Here is a 14240-nt window from a genome sequence, read left to right on the forward strand (position 1 = left end):
GAGCATTCTACTGAGGTCTCGGTCCCTCCCACCCACCTTGCTCTGGGGATCTGATATGTTACATGTGGGCAGTGGTCGCCCTGGCCAGCGTGGCTAAGGATGGTCACAGAGCAGTCACACGGATAGCAGGGGTCCAATCCGCAGCCTTGCTGGCAGCTGACGTCCTGCCTCCGTCTCGGAGCGTTGGCCCCTCTGCACAGTGGGTTCGTGGGCACAGGAAGGCATGGTTGGCCCGGCTGCAGGCTCCCAACCAGACACCAGAATAGTATGTACAGCGAGGCACTGGATAAAACTCCAGCACCTCCAAGGGACTCCCAGGTCGGGGAGGGATGCAAGTGGAGGCCGTTCTCAGTTGGGCAGCTCGTCCTTCATGCCCAGCTGTTTCTTGAGGGCCTGCAGCTGGGCCAGACTGATGTTGCTGCCGCCGCAGACAATGACCACGAGGGAGGACAGGGGCATGCGGAGCTTCCCCTCCCCTTGCAGCTTCTGAACCACGTGGCTGTACACAGCGGCCAGGGCTGCCCCGCAGGCGGGCTCCACCAGGATCTTCTCATCGTCTGCCAGAGGAGAGGGTGGTGAGGAAGGGCCCGAGTTCCGCCGGCTGCGAGGGAACTGTGGGGCTGCGGGTGAAGCTTGGGGGTTAAAAGCCAATCTGCGGTCAGCCCTGGCCACAGACTCGGGTCCTTCCATCATTATCCTAGATTGACCTTCCAAGCCCTGAGCCAGGGCTAGGTCCCATCACTGGTGCTACCACTGATAAAATGATTGTAATGGTCTGAGCAGTGTATTGAGAAGGATTCTGAGACAATATCCAAACAAAAGTGCCATGGTCGATTAGCCGGACTGATGGTACAGGAGAATTAAGCCTAAATGCTAGTGTGTGTGTGTGTGTGCATGCATGTGTGTGAATGTGTGTGCCATTCTTGTCCTTGGCTGAGCCCAAAAAATGTCCAACCTAGTTACAGACCCACTTCTGAATCCATCACTGAGGCCTAGACTTTCCTTTTTCACCTTGGCTGCCAGGAAGCTCAGAATTAATATTTATTTTTAAATACTCAGTAATTGTTTTATGTTGTCATGGCTATCTATCAGGCTTACTTCTTAATTTGTGCCTTTGCCTTTCTATTTTTACTGCTGCACTGTATCATCTTCAATAGGAAATTACTAGAAATGGACGGGGGACAGAACTTAAACTTGCAGCAGTGGGATCTGTTGGCATAGCAAGAGGCTAGGACAACCCCTTAGCTCCTGAACCAACAAGTAAGGTTTTGCAAGGACTTGGCACATACCCACAAACTTCTCAATGGCAGCCACAGCCTCCTGGTCTGAGATAACTTCTGAGAAAATGGGGTGTTCCCGAAACAGCTTCAGGGCCTGAGCCCCCACAGTCTTCACACACAGGGCCTTGGCAACACTGGGGCAGGGCATGGACAATAGGAATGGGGGAGACAGAGGCAGAAGAGAGGAAGGAGACGGAGACCAGGGTGGAGAGGGAGAGAAAGAGAAAGTCGGATATGAGTGGGAGGAGGAGCTGGGGTCCGTGGGCATGGGGACCAGAGTGCCCTGTGTAAAGCACAGAAAAGTCCCAGGGCCTTGCAGCAGGTGTGGCCATGTGACTAAGTTCTGGCTAATGAGAGGTAAGTGGAAGTATTGCATCTTCTTTAAAGGGAAGGGACATCACTTTGGCCCTGCTTCCTCCTCCCTGCCAGATGGAATGTGGGTGTGATAGTTGGCACTTGTGCAGCTGTTTTGGCCCATGAAAGTACGAAATAAGGATGATGGAGAGCAAACTCAGGGAATCTGGGCTCCTGGCTTCATGGAGCTGCCCTTGATTGTGTACCTCTAGGCTTTTTTTTTTTTTTTTTAAATAAGGAAATAAAATTCAATTTTGTTTAAGTCACTGCTTTTTTGGATTCCTGTATCAAGCAGCCAAACCTAATTCTAATTAAACACCATGTGCCAAAGGGTTGGGGCGGGGATATGAGCTCCTTAACAGCAGGAGGTGTGTTCACCTGCCCCTCTGTCCCCAGGATCAGCCAGTTGCTACCCCATATGAGGGGCTCAGTTGAATGGCTGGCAAGTTAATGAAGAGCACAAAACCTTGCCACAGAGAACTCAATAGGTGATCAATGTTAGACTTTTTGCATGAGGAATTGTGACGTTCCTGGTGCAGACTCACACAGACTTGGGCTCCATCCCTGCAGTACCCCTCACGGGCTCTGCAATTCTGGGTGCGTGAAGAAAGCCTCAGTTTCCCCACCCGTACAATGGCACACCAGGACCCACCCGGCCGCCGGCACTGAGGGGGAGTCCCCCAGGCTGGCCGAGTCCTGGATGGAGGCGCCCCCACTGCTCACCTTGTGAGCTGGGGCAGAGAGACGAGCTTGCCGGCGGAGGTGGCGGTGTGGAAACTGTGGGCTCCCAGGGTCTCCAGGGCGATGACGGGCACATCCCCCCAGCCCACCTCCTGCAGCCCCTGGACCACGCCGCACAGCAGGCCACCGCCACCAACGGACAGCGCGATGGCGCCCGGCTTGGCTCTCAGCGTCTCCTTCAGCTCCTTCACGATGGACGTGTGGCCTTCCCTGCGGGGTGGGGGGCAGGTCAGGGTCAGACTTGCTGGAGACACGGGGCAGGGGCCCTCTCACCCGTCTCCTCCTCCCCGACCCCCCCTGACTCCAGCTGCCGGCACCTTGTCCCTGCCTGAAGGCTCCCGCTGGCCCTGCGGCTGCCTGGGAAGGCGGCGGCCGACAGAGCCAGCCCGCGACACCGCTGAGCACACCCCTCACCCAGTGGCCGTGGGAATTAAGAATTAGGGGTGTTGGTGTCTAAACACTCCTGCCCGTGGGTGCTCCTGGTTTGTGTTCCTCGCTGGCTCCCAGGGGCCCCCCAAAATGAAGCGCTGGCTGCCCGCAGCAATAGCCTGCCTGTGAGCGGCCCACGTAGTGGCTCCTTTCCTCCCTTATCTCTCGTCCCCACTCCTCTAATGAACCACCTCCCAAGCAAATGCTTCCCCTGAAATCCTAGTCTTGGGATCTGCCTCTGGGCGCCTGCAATGCCGACACCCATGCGTGGGAGCTTGCCTGTTCGCTTGTGGCCGTGGAGAACGGGCATGGGAGCAGGGAGCTGGGCCCCTGCGTGTGATGCTGTGTGCGCACCTGTGTGCAGCTGCTGTGCAGGCGCCCACCCGGTAGTGTGTGTGCGGGGGCGGGGGTGCTGCCCACACCAGGCAACCCGGGGCCCCACGTACCAGATGAGGGGGTCGTCAAAGGGCGGGATATAGACCCAGCCTGGGTTGTTCTTCGCCAGGGCCTTGGCCAGCTCAACAGCCTCATCCAGCATCTGCAAGGCCACAGGGGAGGCGGGAGTGGGTGAGGGCCCGGGAGACCCTCCTCTGCCGCCAGCGCCCCCCATGGCCCCAGGTGGGTACTCACCTCACCCACCACCTTTACCGTGGAGCCCTCGGCCTTGAGCCGCTCGATGGTGAGGGCGGGGGTGGTGCTGGGCACGACGATGGTGGCAGGGATGCCCAGCTTCCTGGCAGCATAGGCGGCCGCCATGCCCGCGTTGCCCGCTGCCGGGCGAGGGGTGGAGAGTGTGTCAGGGCGGCAGGGCCCGGGGGCCAGCTTCCGGTCCCTGAACCCCCCGGGGGACCTGAGGCCTCCCGCGCTGGAGTTCCGAATTGGGCCTGCTGCGAATGTTTGCAGCAGCTCAGGGCTGGGGAAGCCGGGCCCAGAGAGGCGGAGCGCCTGGCCCGGGGCCACACGGGGGCGGGGGGTGGGGGCGGGCCGGGGAAGGCCTGCAGACCACTTACCTGAGGAGCAGACGAAGTGTTTACAGCCTTGCTCAGCCCACTGTGGAGACAAGCGGGGAGGGGTCAGGCCCTTCTGGGCTCTTCCCTCCCGGGGATTCTCACTGAACTCCCCTTCCTTCACGTGGTGCTTGTACGGCCCTAGCCTGTCAAATGCCATCTTTCCTCCCCAAAGAGCCTGCTTCAGAGAAGGGCGACAGAGAGGCTGGCAGCGGATGGCTCTGGGGTCAGCCCACAGGGGACCCTCATGACGGGCACCCCTTATCCAGAGGAAGCGCTAATGGTGGGCGCCCTGCCCCTGTGGGGCGTCCGCAGGGCCTGGCCTGGAGCGCCTCGGGTTTCACATGGCACTGGCCCTGCCCCTCGAGGAAAGAGGACCTGCCACCCTCGCCTAGAGCCGTCCTGTACCGTCTGGCAGAGGTGTCCGATGCCCCGGATCTTGAAGGAGCCTGAGGGCTGGGCACTGTCCATCTTGAGATAGACGCTGGTGCCGGCCACTTTGGACAGGGCCATGCTGTCTCGGACGGGGGTCTTCACGTGCAGAGGCTCTCGGGCCGCCATTGGTGGGAAGGAGGAAGGGCGGAGGTGAGGGAGCCGGGAGTCTGGCTGGACCAGGAGAGCGAGGGGCAGGCTGGAGATGGTCTAGCTGGATGGATGGGTGGACAGTCCACGGACAGATAGAGGGTAGATGACAGGGAGCCGGTCTTCTGAATTGTCCCAGGGCTACCAGGTCCCCGGCTTTATTCCCTGGGCATCTCTGGGCAGCCAATAGGGCCGCAGGGCCGGCCACACCCCCGCCAGGACACGCCCCCTGGCCTGCGGCCTGCGGCCTCGAGGGGAAGGGGAGGCCCGCAGCTCCTCCCCGCGGCAGCTTCCTCCTGCCTCTCCCCACCCTTCTCGGCTCCCCTCCTGCCCCCTCCCCTTCCCCATCCTCAGCGTCTTCATTTGCAACGAGGACCATTCCCACTTCCTACAGAAGACTGGGAGGCTGGAGGAGGATGGTGTGAGAAAATGCTCATAAAGTCACTAGCATGTGCTTGGTACCTCGCAGGCACCCAAGAGACAAACCCCAAAAGGAACGGGCACTATAGTTATCCCGACTTACAGAAAGGGAACCTGAGGCACGGACAGTCTCCGGGCATGTGAACGCAGAGTCTGACTCCCACCCGTGCAACCCGAACACGGTCTTGATCGCCTTCTTCGCTGCCATTCTTTTAGGGCTCCTTTGTTATAAAGGGGCAGAAGGCATTATGGGTAAGACCAGACAGAGCGGGGTTCACATCCTGACCGCCATGCGCCAGCTGTGGGGCCCTCGGCAGTCACTCTGCCTCCTGGAGCCCCCCTTTGCTCATCTGTAAAATGGGAACGGTAATAGTACTGCTCTCCGAGGAGCAGGTGACATGATAATGCACAAGTGTGTGTGCAAGGGGCCCGGGACTCAGTGTTCAGTGTCGGCAGCCATTGCACCTTCGTCGTTGTCATCACAGAACCGCAGGGCCTTGCACCGAGCTCCCTCCCCTCCCCACGCCAAGCCTCCTGCCTCTCCCTGTCTGAGGCAGGGGTCTGGCTGTGCACAGGTGGCACACACGCACGCACACTTGCACACACGCAGCCCTGGCCCAGCCCTGGCCTGCTCTCTCCCTGGCCCCTCAACAAAGCTCTCTTGTCTTGTCGGCTGGGACGAGAATATCGATGAGACAGAGGGCAACGAGGGCTCAAACGGCCTGCACAGCCGTCCCTCTCCGCGGGGCAAGCTGTCCCCTCTTGCCGAGCACCGGCCTTCCGCAGGCGCAGGCCCAAGCCCCCGCCCCGGTGGGAAGAGCGCTGGGCCTACAGGGGGCGGGGCTGGAGCCAAGCGGGGCTGCTCGCTCACCGTTGGGCACAGCCTCCCTGTGTGCCTGGGGAGTAGACGGCCGGCTCTCACGCGGCCCTAGGCCTGCTGGGGCCTGCTCTGATGCCACGTGATTCCCCCGTGGGGTGTCGATAATCCTCAAACAATGAGGTGAGTGGGCATTTTGAGTCCCACCTCCCAGGTGTAGGAACAGGCTCAGAGGTAGAGTAAAATCGCGTCACCCAGATGGCAGGGGCGGAAAGCCCCTGACCGAGAGGGCTGCGAGGAGTCGCCCTAGAGGTCTCCGGCGTAGGCATGGGACTTGAGGTTACCCGCGCAGTCAGCGAGGTGGGCATGAAGGACACTGCTGAAGGGTCTGTGCTCTGCCCCCCCGCCCCGTCAGGCGGCGGCGGCGGCGGCTGTGAGGGCTGCAAGCCCCAGAAATCGCTGCTTCCGCAGACCTCTCTCTGTTGTTCCCTCTGTTCCAATAAGGGTGTGTTGCTGCCGTGATTTGAAAAAACACCAAATTAAAATCAATCATAAAAGATCCAAAAAGAGCAGAAAAGACAAAATTTCTATCGCTGTTGTTGAAGTCCTGTTGGGACATAACCGCTCGCTGGTTAAAAAAAAATCTTTACATTTTTTATTTTTAATTTTAAAGATTTTATTTTATTTTTTTTTAGAGAGAGGGGAAGGGAGGGAGAAAGAGAGAAAAACATGGCTTGGGTGCCTCCCACGCGCCCCTAATCGGGGGCCTGGCCCGCAACCCAGGCACAGGCTGACGGGGAATGGAACCGGTGACCTTTGGGTTTGCGGGATGTGGTCCTCCCCTCTGAGCCACACCGGCCGGGGCTGAGCATTTCCTTTGTAAAGTAATGACTTTACCGAGATGTAGTTTGCCTAGCATACAACTCACCTGTTTACCAAGGGTCACTTTTAGAACATTTTCCTCACCCTGAAAAGAAACTCTATACCCATTACCAGTCACCCCATCCCACCCCCTCCCAGCCCCTGGCAGTCACTTATCCGCTTTCTGGGTCTATGAATTTACTTATTCTGGACATTTTATATAAATGGAATCAAACTACATGTGACATTTTGTGTCTGGCTTCTCTCACTTGGTTTCCTATTTTTAAGATTCATCCACTTTGTAACATGTTGGCACCTCGTCCTCCTTTATGGCTACATAGTATCCCATTGTATGGACAGGCTGTATTTTGTTGCTCTATTCATCCACTGATAAATGTTTGTCTTCTAGGTGTAGCTTCATTTTCAGATACATAAAAAAATATGTACGCATGTGGGTGCACATGCGGTCCTGCGTCCCATCCCGTGGGTAGGAGCCTGAGACCCTAACAGGGCAGGGGCCTCGCCCAAGGTCACCCTGGGGAGGAAATGGAGCAAAACCAGGTGGAATCTCGATGTGTCGGGCACGTTCTGACTGGTCACCTGCTCCAGGGTCTCAGGGGGAGACTGGCCGCCGTCACTGTGCAAACCGCCGGCGGGGGGGGGGGGGGGTTCCTTTCATGCCTGGGACTGGCACCTGAGGTTTGTCTGTCTCCAGATGACAAGTGTAGATAGTGCTGTTACATCACACCCTCGCGGGAGGTGTCCCCGAGGATGGCCTGGTCAGAGTGTCCTTGGCTGCGGGAGGTGGGGATTCTGACGGTTGTTTTCACAGCCTGGTGAAGAACGGACTGCTCTCACCTCTGTTTGCCCTGCTGGCTGGAGAAGCCAGCCCAGAATTCCTGGTTAGTTACGGTCTCCAGCTCCTGAGTTCGACGGTCCGCAGCCGCCCCCTGCACCTCCCTCCCAGGCTGCAACTGACACCCAGCTGTGTAGCCTCAGGGTCGCCGCCTGACCTCCCTTAGCTTCAGTTTCCCACCCTGAGAAGTGGGGACATTGGTAGCTCCTGGGGACTGCAGGCCTAGGGAGGCTGGCAGACCTGTGCTGGGTAAGGGCTCAGGGACTAGGACCTGCCTTCCTGACTATCTTTGGTCTTATTATCACTACCATCCATGATTTCCCCACCTCGTCCGGTTCCTTCTTCCTGAGTCCTCCCCTCCGGACCCAGTTCCTCATTCATGTGTCCTCCCCAGCAAGTCTGGGTCCCAGCCTCTTTGGGGTTCTGCAGCCTGGCAGCCCCAGGAGCCTCCCCCGGGGGGCCGTGAGCGGCCTCAGGCAGATCTGCACAGACCGTGTCGCCGCAGGGCCCCCCTCTCTTTCCTCCATCCATTCTATGTCCTACCACGCACAGGACAGCCCCTCGCCACAAAGAATTATCCGGCCCCAAATGTCAGGAGCGCCGAGACCGGCCAGAACTTAACCCGTTGTGGACAAAAGGTGCTCTGTCTAATAATCTGCCGCTCTGTGTCCAACTGCTATTCGATCACTCCCCAGAGAAGTGAATAGAATTTCTTGCTGGTGAAATTAATGCAAATGAATCAGGCCTCCACGGTCTTGGACTTAATGTCGCTGGCTTTTGTGGCTCTCACCCTGGAACTTGGTGGCTAGACCTCCGCGTGTTCACTCCCCTGGCTTCGGCCATCGCCCCTTCGGGCTGGGACCTCGTGGAAGCCCCTCGGATGATCTGATGGTGCTGTTTGTAGTGATGCCTCCAACTTCCCGGTGGGCCTTTATGCCTGAAGCTGGTCATGGTCAAGGTCAGGACCCCAGGCCACTCTGGGTCTCCCCCTGCGGGTTACCATCACCCATCGGTCCACATTCGATGAGGCCCGAACGGCCTATGAGAGATTTTTGTCCCAAGTTCATTGGAAACATCAAGCTTTTTGCCACAGGATTGAATCTCAGACCACAGACTCACTGTGCAGCGCATGAAGACTTCTTTGCTTTCCCCTAACTCGGTTTAATTTTTATTTCAAGCAGATAATTATTGGAGGCAATGAGGTTTTCCTCTTCCCTCCAGGGGTGGCAGGGACAGTCAAGGGCCCGGTCACCACGGATGGGGTTGGAGGGGGTGTTGTCTGGCCCTCCGTGGTTGGTGCCCGGCCCCCGCGCCAGCTTGCCCGGGAGGCTTTCTGCATTCCCAGCCACGTGGGTCCTTGTCCTCTAGTCTGGGCACACGGCAGCCATTCCAAAGCTTTGGCCACTTCCATAAATTCTCTTATTCTGCTGTCTCCTCCCTTCCCTGAAGCAAAGAGCACTCCCCACTTGTAGGAAACCCCCCAGGTCCCCAGCAGGGGAGGCCTGCCGTGGACTCCTATCAGCTGGTACATTTGCAGGAGGTTTGGGAGCTAGTTGTTAAGCCTTTGGCAGTTTGAAACTGTCCACCGTGGGAATGCAGACATCAGGAAGATCAGCAAGTGCTAAAACTCGTCCTCCCTCCTTCCGCCCCTCCCTCTCTCCTCTCTGTCTCTCTCTTTCTCAGAAGGGAAGTAAGGGGGGAGGGAGTGATAAATTAATTCTCAGAGTACTCTTGCCCCATCGCATGCCTCACCTGGGCATTCTCCCTCCGACTATGCTGGCAACCAACGGTGGCGAAGGGGAAAAACTGTATCCAGCGATCCCAGGATGGGCCTCGCACATTGTTCCTTCTTTATCTAATGGCTGCAGACTATTTCTTTTCCAGCTTTTTCTGTCGTCTGCTAGCTTCTCAACATCTATGTCCAAGAAGCGGGCCTGTTTCTCTCTCCATTTAAAAAAATAGGACTTTGGTCAACTTAGTTCTATTTTAATGAGCATGACAAAAACTTCATTATCTAAGCACTCTCCGAGGAGAACTTTTCTGCAGAGCAAAGAATTATAAGAAGTATTTTTATTTCCCGTTACTTTTACATGCTTGGGTGTAGGGATGCAAAACACTTTTAATTTTAGAATAGTTACAGATTTACAGCAATGGAAACCTGAAACTTGCATAGACAGTACGGAATGTCACCGTGCACCCCCAGCCCCGTTCCCTTGTTATTAACAGGTTCATTAATATGGCACCCTGGTCACAATTATTGAACCAATGTTAATACATCATTATTTCCCCGAAGTTCACTCTTTATTCGGATTTCTTTAGTTTTTACTACATGTCCTTTTTCTGTCCCAGGATCCCACCCAGGACACTGCGTGTCATTTAGCGGACACGTCTCCTTGGGCTCCTCCCGGCTGCGACAGTGTCTCAGACTCTCCTCGTTTTCAGTGACCTTGACCGTCTTGAACGGCACTGGTCACGGATTTTATGTTTCTCCCATGAGTGCACGGAGGTCACAGGGCTTGGGGAGGAGAAGACCCTGGAAGTGAAAGGCCGCTGTCATCACGGCAGGTCAAGTCCCTGTCAGCCGCCAGCATGGCTCACGGCCGTCGGTGCGGGCCTTGCTCGCCTGGCCCGGGGGGGTCTGTCAGGGGGGCCCCACTGCTGAGTCCCTCTTTATTTCTGGGCGTGGACTGTTTTAAGGTTGCATCCCTCTGTGCACCGCGTGGACCCACTATTTACTCCGGGTATTTACTGTCCCTGTTTGGTAATTGCCTTCCTGTCTACGTGTCGTTCGGATCTATCTGCATGGAACGGGGAAAGCGTTACACAAAGCCAAAGATTCACTTACGCTTTCCCTCTTCCGGTGGGTCTCACGTGACCCACACGGTCTCCCAGACAGATCCTCTTGATCAGCCTCATACGTAGCCACTGGCCACCTGTGGCTATTTAAATTGATAAAAATTAAATAAAATGTACAGTTCAGTCCCTCAGTCTCAGGGCTCGGGAGCTGGGGGGGGTTTGGGGGAGGGGCGGCCACACTGAAGCCCCCAGACTGGGAAGCATTCTCATCATAGCGCCCCGCCCCCCGGCCCCCTCCCCTGTCACCCCACCTTCCCCGGTCCTCACCCCGGGGTAACCCAGGTTATCACGCCCTGTGGAGGCGTGTGCACCGTCAAAGTCTGGTGTGTCAGCCACTTCTGCTCACTGTTCTTTGTAAATAAAAGTCATTACACACTATACATATTTCTTCCCCCTTTTCTCACTTAAAATGCATTGTGAACATTGCTTTGGATAATAGGTTTAGATCTAATTGATTCTTGGTGATGCTGCATAAATTCATAGTGAGGTTATGATTACTCAGCCATTTTCCACTTCAGGAGCGTCCCAGCTTCGGTGGTTTTGTTTGTTGGTCCATTCATTTCTGCTATTCTAAACAGTAGTTTAATAGGCACTCTCATACCCCTATTCTTACCCTCTGGTACTTTTTTTTTTTTTTGGAGAATAAATTCCCCAAACTAAGGTTTCTAGGTTAAAGGAATGCATATTTATCAAATTGTAATAGATATTGACTGATTTGTTTCCCAAAAGAATATTGCAATTCCTGGTTGCACCAGCAACATAACAAGATGCCTATTTCTCTCCATATTTACCAGCCCTGGCTGTTAGTGCTTTTATGCTTTTTAAAATTTTTTGGCCAACCTAAAAAATGGCATTTTACGGTTGCCCCAATTTGCATTTTTCTGTTGCTGCACCTGTAATGCTTTATTGCATCCACTGCCTGCCATGTGGGCCGTAAGCCCCTTGAGGGCCAGGAATGTATCTTATTTGTCGCCCCCTCCCCTTCCACAGGGCCTCAATTTGGGTAGTTTGGGGTAGTGTTTGTTGAATGAATAAATGAATGGCTTAATTCTGAAAGCCTGGTTCACATGGGCCAGATTTTTCCTTGGCCTTGAGGATAGACGTTAAAACGTCTCCTTTATTCCTTTGGGCCTCAGTTTCCCCACCCATGAAAAGGGTGCATTATACAGCCCTTGATGGCTCTTTCAGCTCAGACACCGTGACTGGGTGTGTAAGTCTCCGGGGACAGGAGCTTCCAAGTTGCATGCAGGTTCCCACAATGACTGGCTCCATGGCCTATTTGCTGGGCAACCTGGGGCAAGTTACTTAACATTTCTGTGCCTCAGCTTCTCCCTTGACACCTGACTCCTTTCCTTTTGGGGGGCAAGAGGAGAGAGGGAGGGTTCCTCTGTTCAAGGGTCTCACACTCAAATATTTGCAGGGCCAGGCAGGGGTCTGTTCGTCATTGGAACTGCAATAGGAAGAGGGAGGGACAGTGGCAAGTGGAGAGCCATGTCCCTCTGCAGAGGACAGAGTGAATCAGCTCCAGCCAGCAGAAACGTGTTCCCCTAGTCCTGACCGGTGTGGCTCAGTGGGTTGGGCATCATCCTGCAAAACAAAAGGTTGCTGGTTCAGCTCCTGGTCAGGGTGCATGCCTGGGTTTCGAGTTCGGTCCCCAGCTGGGTGCGTGTATGAGACACAACTGATGGACGTTCTCTCTCGCATCGATGTTTTTCTCCCTCCCTTCCCCTCTCTCTAAAAATAAATAAATAAAGTCTTTAAAAAAACCAACAAACAAGAAAGAAGTGTGGCCCCTTACTTTGAAACCCTCTCTGCTCTAGAGCGGTTTCTCATTTTGGCAAAGGTCTGAGAAGTTCCCTAGCGTGCGCTGGGCGTTGGGAGGCCCGGGTCCAGATCTCATCCGGGTTACCCACTAGCTGGGCTGCTGGCATGACTGCCTGAACCCCAGTTCTCTCACCTGCTTCACGGAGCTGAGCCTCGTGGCTTGGAAAATACATGGCCTGAGACCAGAGCTAACCCTGCGAGCCCGGAGGGCCAATCGCCCGCGTCCGAGCGCTATCACTCCTCTCCCTGTAGTTTTGTTGCCCAGCAAACAAGAGGGCCACCTGGCGTGGGGGAGGAAGCATGATGAAATGAAGCTTAATAAATAACCCCAGCGGCTGGCCAGGGTGGGTGCGTGGTAGCCTGAGGTGTCAGCGACAGGGGCTGGCTGACGAAGATGGCCCTGGGAGGGGACAGGTCAGCGACCCTGCCCATCTCTCCGGCCTGAGCTGACGCAGCCACCATGGCTTTCCTCACCCTGTCCTCTTTCCAGCCAGGAGCTCTGGGGCTTGGCTGCTCTGCGTGTGAGCCCGGACCGGCCGCTGCTGCGTGACGTCAGGAAAGTGGCTCCATCTGTCTGAGCCAAGTCTGATACCACGATGTGGAGTGCATTACAGTACGTACCTCCCCAGGGTATGGTCAACATTCTGTGATATCATGACAGCACGTTCCCAAACTTCGGACACTGCCATCTTTGTCACAGTGTTAATCTCAGCTCTCCTGTAATAGTAACAGCAACAGCAATAACAACAACAGCAGGAAGCCCTTAGTACTGTTCTGAATGTTTCACATACAGTAACTCATTTGCTCTCCCCATCAGTTCCGCTCAGGAAGTATGTTATCCCTGTTTTCCAGTTGAGGAAACAGGATGGGAGGCTGACTTACCCAGGGCACGCAGCCGGGGAGGGGCAGACCTGGAATCGGTCTGTTCTGGAGCCTGTTCTAGCTATACTGCCTCTTCATGCCAGTAACTCCTATTGCTACTACACAAGGTTTTTTTTGTTTTCTTTTTAAAACAGACTATTTTTAAGCTCTAATACCTGCCCAGCTTCTTCCTAAGCAATAATATCCGTGAAATTATGGGTGTGTTATCTCCTATGGCATACTTCCTTCTGCATGCATAAATAAATACTCAACTATTAAAGAGCCTTTAGGATATGCTGGTCAGCACAAAAGGGCGTGCACGCAGTAGGCATGCAATAAATGCAGTAGTTGTGCTTCTCTAAGGCCTGCTCCTCTAGGAAGCCCTCCCTGATTCCACCCTGCCCTCAGCTGTCCCCGCAGCTGTCCTGTGGGGGCCTTCTGCTCTCTGTCCTCCTAGGGGGTGTTAGAATTGTCACTGAATTGGCTGTCGTCCTCTCCCCTCCAGGCCAGGACGCACCTGAAGGCGTGAACTGGGCTTTACCACCTGTTAGTAGCGCCCAGGTCAGGACAGAACACCCGGCGATGGGGCATGTGTAATGTGTGCATGGGAACGGAGCTGTCAGCATCCTCGTTGGGGATCACGGCGCAGCAGCTCGACTTGACCACAAGTGGCTTGGGGTTAATCATCAAACCTGAGGAGGTCACCCAAGGTCCAAGAAGGGTACGAAACACCTGAAATGCAAGGTCCTTGCTGGACCTCACCTCCCATTTGACGTAGAGGGCAACTGATGCCCCCGGTGGATGCGCCTAGCCGAGGTTCACCTGGTGAGATGGGGAAGAGACCAGAGGTGAATCTGGTTCTGCTCCCCTGCTCGCTGCCTTCCATGGCTCCCCAGCGCCTCTGGGGAGGCCCCGACTCGGGATTGGCACGGCCAGCCCTCGGACTCTGCCCCCGCCCACCTCTGCAGCCCCAAGCCCGCTGCTGCCCCACCCCCACCTGCTCTGTTCCAGGCCCCCTGGACACTTCTCTGTTCCTGGAACACACCATGTTTTTCAGTTCCAGACCTTTGCACTCCATGCTCCTGATTCCTAGCTGAGCTCAGCCTTCTCCTCCTCCAGGAAGCCCTCCCAGCCCTCTGGAGCCAAGTGAGGTGCCGGGGCACCCGCAGCCCGGCCAATGCCTGGTGGCATGGGTTGTAACTGCTCTTCACTGGCCCCTGGGGCCTCCAAGAGGGCAGGGAACATGTTGTTTTGTTTGAGGCTAAAGATCCCGGGACGTGACACCTAGTAGGTGTCCAGTAAATATTTGTAGAATGAATGAATCGATTGCCAGTCATTCATTTGAAAGGTAA

The 14240-nt window shown here is 55.6% G+C and overlaps 1 protein-coding gene and 1 long non-coding RNA gene across 4 annotated transcripts; both read right to left on the reverse strand.

The window, feature by feature from the left end:
* Positions 1-276: 276 nt before the first annotated feature.
* Positions 277-4538, reverse strand: SDS (serine dehydratase). Its single transcript, XM_054594073.1, has 7 exons — positions 4220-4538; positions 3815-3854; positions 3435-3574; positions 3251-3342; positions 2358-2585; positions 1290-1414; positions 277-557 (listed from the first exon to the last, which is right to left on the reverse strand). The coding sequence occupies exons 1-7, from the start codon at positions 4370-4372 to the stop codon at positions 349-351; spliced, it is 987 nt and encodes a 328-aa protein (XP_054450048.1). The 5' UTR covers positions 4373-4538; the 3' UTR covers positions 277-348.
* Positions 4539-9429: 4891 nt separating this feature from the next.
* On the reverse strand, positions 9430-14087 carry LOC129087285 (uncharacterized). 3 transcript variants are annotated; one of them, XR_008530889.1, is made up of 4 exons: positions 13954-14087; positions 12649-12744; positions 11608-11790; positions 9430-9880 (listed from the first exon to the last, which is right to left on the reverse strand). It is a non-coding gene; the product is annotated as an uncharacterized LOC129087285 (long non-coding RNA). The 3 variants fall into 3 exon arrangements; XR_008530888.1 differs by lacking the exon at positions 9430-9880 and adding an exon at positions 9987-10286; XR_008530887.1 differs by lacking the exons at positions 9430-9880; positions 12649-12744; positions 13954-14087 and adding exons at positions 9987-10286; positions 12161-12261.
* Positions 14088-14240: the final 153 nt, after the last annotated feature.

This window comes from Pteronotus mesoamericanus, unplaced genomic scaffold (genome assembly GCF_021234165.1).
Source record: "Pteronotus mesoamericanus isolate MK-2021 breed Mesoamerican mustached bat unplaced genomic scaffold, CSHL_Meso_final scaffold_507, whole genome shotgun sequence".
Lineage (NCBI taxonomy): Eukaryota > Metazoa > Chordata > Mammalia > Chiroptera > Mormoopidae > Pteronotus > Pteronotus mesoamericanus.

Excerpts from the sequence above, each read along its gene's own strand:
- SDS (XM_054594073.1), bottom strand. The coding sequence starts at position 4,372 with ATGGCGGCCCGAGAGCCTCTGCACGTGAAGACCCCCGTCCGAGACAGC. Across the intron at positions 3,575-3,814 it reads ACACTTCGTCTGCTCCTCAG|CGGGCAACGCGGGCATGGCG; the intron begins GTAAGTGGTCTG and ends CTCGCCCGGCAG. Across the intron at positions 558-1,289 it reads TGCCATTGAGAAGTTTGTGG|ACGATGAGAAGATCCTGGTG; the intron begins GTATGTGCCAAG and ends CTCCTCTGGCAG.